Source organism: Lactuca sativa, chromosome 7 (assembly GCF_002870075.4).
Source record: "Lactuca sativa cultivar Salinas chromosome 7, Lsat_Salinas_v11, whole genome shotgun sequence".
Lineage (NCBI taxonomy): Eukaryota > Viridiplantae > Streptophyta > Magnoliopsida > Asterales > Asteraceae > Lactuca > Lactuca sativa.
In genome coordinates, this window is record NC_056629.2 from 50,913,190 (window position 1) to 50,918,803 (window position 5,614).

The following is a 5,614-nucleotide window of genomic DNA, read 5'->3' on the forward strand; positions in this document are numbered from 1 at the left end:
GGGTGTGGATATCTTCCCTATCACAACGTGTTTTAAAGCCGTGAGGGCAGCAGATCCCATAAGAACTCCGCAGTTAAGCGTGCTCGGGCGGGAGTAGTACCAGGATGGGTGACCCCCTGGGAAGTCCTCGTGCCGAGTGGCCCAAAACGGACAATATTGTGATACGTGCCAAAGGGGGATGTTACAAATGGTATCAGAGCCAGGGCACTGGTCGATGTGTTCGACGGGGACGTCGAACCCTATAATGAGGGATGAAAGTGGGTTAGATCTTATCCCACATCAGCTGGGAAGGAGAACTAAGCATTTCTTATAAAGGGTGTGAATATGGGTCTTCGGACTTACGTAGTTTGTGGTATGTACTCAGGTACGAAGATTAAAGTTTAAAAGTAAGCCACTAGAGAAAGACTTTGAGGAACTTAAAGAAGGTTATGTAATCTTTTCTTTTCCTGTGGTTATAGATATTGATTTTGTAACACAAAAGCTATAACTCTGATATTTAAGAAAGGCTTTTGTTAAACCGCATTTTACTATGAGTATATATCATGGTAAACAGACCAAAGGGGGATGTTACAAATGGTATCAGAGCCAGGGCACTGGTCGATGTGTTCGACGGGGACGTCGAACCCTATAATGAGGGATGAAAGTGGGTTAGATCTTATCCCACATCAGCTGGGAAGGAGAACTAAGCATTTCTTATAAAGGGTGTGAATATGGGTCTTCGGACTTACGTAGTTTGTGGTATGTACTCAGGTACGAAGATTAAAGTTTAAAAGTAAGCCACTAGAGAAAGACTTTGAGGAACTTAAAGAAGGTTATGTAATCTTTTCTTTTCCTGTGGTTATAGATATTGATTTTGTAACACAAAAGCTATAACTCTGATATTTAAGAAAGGCTTTTGTTAAACCGCATTTTACTATGATTATATATCATGGTAAACAGAAACCACGGTACTTTCCAGTTTTTTACAAATATACGGTGTTACACTTATATTTTTTATCAACATCCTCTTTGGAGTTTCATGGGCACTAGATAAAAATTTGTATGGAGATGTCTTTGATTGCCACCGCTTCACGATACGGTACTACTTTTTTATTGACTCATCCCTTACCTCATGGCACAGTAAAAAACAATCCCTTAGGGCCCACTCTTTTATTAAAGCTAAATGTTGTGCTCTTCTTGACACCACTCAAGAGTTTATATGGTTTTGGTGGCTTTTATTATATAGGGGGTTATACAATCATCGTCTACTCTTTTCTGTGCGACATCGAAACCATTCAGATAGCTCATAATGACGTCTTTCACAGACATGCCAAACATATATAGAGACTAATTGTTGTTTTGTGTGACAACATGTTCTTGGTAATATTGTTCTGCTATTGTTGATTTCCACTATTGATAAGAGAGTTGATATCTTCACCAAAGTCCTTCTACTTGGTTGTTTTAATCTCATACTCTCCAAACATTCACTTGAGAGAGGGTGTTAGCATTAATATAGAACCTTCATATGATGGAAACCTTCATTCCATACCTTTTAGATATTTCCTAGTTTAACTTCTTGTTTAATCTATATATTGTACCTTTACTTGTTTATCTCAAATAAATATTACATTTACATGCCAAGCTAACATCTTTTATATATATATATATATATATATATATATATATATATATATATATATATATATATATATATATATATATATATATATATATATATATATATATATATATATGTATGTATGTATGTATGTATGTGTGTGTGTATGTATGTATGTGTGTGTGTGTGTCACGGTTGATCATCAGATCAATTGTAAGTTCAATCATAACAATCACAACGTTGAAGCATATATCCTTAATCTTGAATTTCCATGTTATGTAAAGGAGCACGAGTACAGTTGTTATTCTATTTTGTCTATTTTTATAAGCATACTTGCTTATTTATACTAATTAAACATATAAAGGTAATAGCAAACAGGCACAATTAATAAGGGTATATATAATCAAATGAATCAAATTTGGTCTTGATAGTCTTGACTGTTGTAAGGGCTAAAGGCTTCAGCCAACCAGCTCTTCTTCCTCCAAGAATTCCATCCCATTTCTTCACATATTTCATCATTGTGATTGATGCTGAAAGTGGAAATGCAAGTCCTCTTGTAAAACCTGGTTGTGTTCTTCATTATTTCCATCTCCGTGGTTATCTGTTCCAGCATTTTCTCCATGCTAGGTAGCTTAAACTTACCACCCACCAATCGAGCTAACCATTTGCAACGTATCTCTGAGGTCTGGAGGTTTGAAACACTTTCCACATAACCCATGAAACCCATGTTTGGAATGAATGGATGAATCGTACCCCTATTAATTTTGCATCAAGGCACAAGATATTAGTTTATTTCATATATATTACTGAAACCGGGTGAAAAAAAAAACAAAAATTAAAGAAAAAGAAAAAGAAATTAAAGGAATGCTCAAGCTTGCCTGTATAAGGGCATCATGCCAGAAGGAAATTCCAAGAAACTACGGAAGGGTTCAGGCAATACATCTCTAAGCTTCTTTTTGCCATCATAACCGGTGGCAAGAAGCACAACATCCGCCTCTAACTTGGTGTTGTCCTCAAACTCAATACCACCTTCCCAAAACCACCAATTTGATGCTCTTTTGAAATTTATTTTACCCTTATCAGCCTCATGAAAGAAGCTCTCGGGCAAGATGGCCATCTGACATGATGCATAATCTTCCTCAAAAGGGTGATCTGGTTTTAGTCCATACTTGACAAGTGGAAGCTTCCATAGTATATAAGATTCGATGATCTTGGATGCTGCTTTTCTCTATCAAACACATACAAAAGTCATATATATTATTAGTGAGATTTATCTATATATAGATATATAGTGGGGAATATTATAATTAGATATGAATCGTTACCGCAGGGGAAAAAAGCATGCAGAGCAGTGTCTTGAGAGTGCCTTGATTTGGTCTTGCATGGAGGAACTGAGAAAATCTGGTTGAATAGAACAAGTAAAATGGCAAACCCCAGATGGAGTAGTGTGGAACTATCCAATGAGAAGTCCTAACCACCATGGTGCAAGCTTTCCCTTCTTCCCCTTCATCATACATACACCCCAAATTATATTAACATATATAGTTGAAATTAAATAATATAATGTTGTTCTAAAGTGGTGCATATAAAAATTAAATGTTAATATTGAAGGCCAAAACGCCAAATAAGGACACTTCAAGGAGTTCAATTGTGAACTGAAATAGGAAAACAAAACACTACACAAGTATACAAAAAGACAATAATATATTGGTGTGCATGCGTTGAAGAGTGAGACAGCTTAATTCGTGGTTGTGGTCCTTGTGGACATTAAAAATATATATTACACTCCTTAATTAGAGCAAAGGTTTTTAAAGTTATTTATTATTAAAATTATCTTTTTAATTAAAAACTTAATATTATTACTAGAGGAAAATAAATTTTGCATTTTAAGGAAAAAAAAAACTCTACTTATGTTTCAATTATTAATTAGTTATTTTGTTTGATTGTTCTTTACACTTCACCACCGCTTCTCAATAACATTTAAATTTGGTTCCTTAATCATATTCTAATGTTAGATCTTTATAGTTTTCCAAGCAATCTGTTTAATTATAAATGCAAACTAAAAATGAATATATTATACCTTGATTAGCTTCGGCACATTCCATAGCAAGATCAATGCCTGATTTCTTGTAGCCGACGACCACCACCTTCTTTCCTTTGAGAAGCTGGGAAGACTCCTCTGGGTTGAGTTTGCTGTATTCTCGAGAATGCATCACCTTCCCTTTAAACACTTCTGGGCCTTTGTTCATCCCATACTTTGGTATTATCGGTATATCTCCATATTTCCCCATACACATCACGATAAACTCAAAACCATACCACTGCATGCATATATATATACATATTCAAACATATAATTAAAGCCGTATCCAAGAATTTATGCATGAAGAAACTTAATAACTATATGTTTAACTTGAGAGAGATATGAACCTGAATAGCAGTGGAGCCACTAGTCTGGACAGCAACCTCCCAAACGGGTTTTCCAGACGACAGCAAAGTTGAGGGGTTGTTCAGGGAATCTGACATCGGGTCCTTGGACTTCGCTAACCTGATTTCGACCACCTTTGATTTGAAGTTGATGAATTTGAACAAGTCAAAGTGTTTGGCATAAGAATTGAGATAATCCAGTATCTCGGTATGAGTCGGGAAGCTGGTGTTATCCCTAAGTGGCCATGGGTAATCAGAAAACTCATAGTCGCAACGAGGGGTCTGAAGCTTGGTGGTTCTAAAGGAGCTGTGCTTCCAAACACCTCCAATGGAGTCGGTGGCCTCAAACACAATCGGGTTGTGTTCGGAGAGCTGTTTGGCTGCAGCTAAGCCGCTTATGCCACCTCCGATGATGCCTATCTTGGAGAAGATAAGCGCCATAATTAGTTAACTATTGCGAGGTATATATGTATATATGGATTTTGATTAATGTCAAGTGTGTTTTGAGTCGATTGTAAGAATGATGGTGCATATGGAGATGGGTGGACGTTATGCTATTTATAGGGGATTGCATGAGGTACAAGGAAGATGTGGTTTCGTCATATATGCATGCATCTTCTTTGACTTTTTACAATATCCAGGAAAAACGGTGTTCATACTTGGGTTAGTCTAAGTTTACAAAATTTCAGATGCCACATGCAAGCTTTTTGTTGTTATATATGCTTCCTGAAAAAGACTAAAGTTATTACGAAAATATTTGATTAATTAATTAGTTAACATCAAAATCCAATTAAGTTCTTAGATTATATACATTCGGTTACAATTAATATACTCTAGATGTATATAAGTTTAAATACTTAAACCTACTATACTATGACGTTTTTGTATCATATATATGCATTATAATCGTATAAAAATTTTAAAATTCAACTTCTAATTTATTTACTTATAAGATTTTTAGAAAATTCATCATTCATCTTGCATAATTTTCATTTTCAATTATAATATATATAGTTTGATAGGTGTTGGACAGAAAAATATGATGTAAAGATAATAGTGAAATTTCAAAAATCTTAGAAGTAAATTATGTTAGGGGTTGAAGTTTAAGAATTTTAGACGATTACATTGTGTATATGATACAAAGCGACGTAGTATAGTGACTTTGGATATCTAAGTTTATGTACCTTATATATATATATATATATATATATATATATATATATATATATATATATATATATATATATATATATATATATATATATATATATATATATATATATATATATAACCAAAATCAAATAAGAAAAAAAAATTGACAAAAAGGTAAGAAATTTTTTTTATACATATTTTTTTAGCAAACTAACAAAATGATTCACAAAAAAAAATCTCAAAAAAAACAACTTTATTATTCATTTTTTAAGTAAATAAAAAAAAAATTATTTTTCTAACAATTTTAGTGAGTTTCATCAAAATCGTTATAAATCATGTTATTTGTATTCATCTAGTTATTCATTTATTTTGTTCGCCAAAAAAATATGCCCAAAAAAAACATCTTATTTTCCTAACAAAAAAAATTATTACCGGATA

General features: G+C 33.6%; 1 protein-coding gene across 1 annotated transcript; it reads right to left on the reverse strand.

Annotated features, from left to right (window-relative positions):
* Positions 1-1,842: 1,842 nt before the first annotated feature.
* On the reverse strand, positions 1,843-4,550 carry LOC111905135 (probable flavin-containing monooxygenase 1). Its single transcript, XM_023900810.3, has 5 exons — positions 4,028-4,550; positions 3,678-3,918; positions 2,923-3,101; positions 2,476-2,825; positions 1,843-2,352 (listed from the first exon to the last, which is right to left on the reverse strand). The coding sequence occupies exons 1-5, from the start codon at positions 4,463-4,465 to the stop codon at positions 2,010-2,012; spliced, it is 1,551 nt and encodes a 516-aa protein (XP_023756578.1). The 5' UTR covers positions 4,466-4,550; the 3' UTR covers positions 1,843-2,009.
* Positions 4,551-5,614: the final 1,064 nt, after the last annotated feature.

What these genes read in the sequence shown, in the direction of transcription:
- LOC111905135 (XM_023900810.3), bottom strand. Translation starts at nt 4,465, where the DNA reads ATGGCGCTTATCTTCTCCAAGATAGGCATCATCGGAGGTGGCATAAGC. An exon ending in ATGTGCCGAAGCTAATCAAG is followed by an intron (nt 3,102 to 3,677) that starts GTATAATATATT and finishes TGTATGATGAAG; the next exon opens with GGGAAGAAGGGAAAGCTTGC. An exon ending in GGCATGATGCCCTTATACAG is followed by an intron (nt 2,353 to 2,475) that starts GCAAGCTTGAGC and finishes CAAAATTAATAG; the next exon opens with GGGTACGATTCATCCATTCA.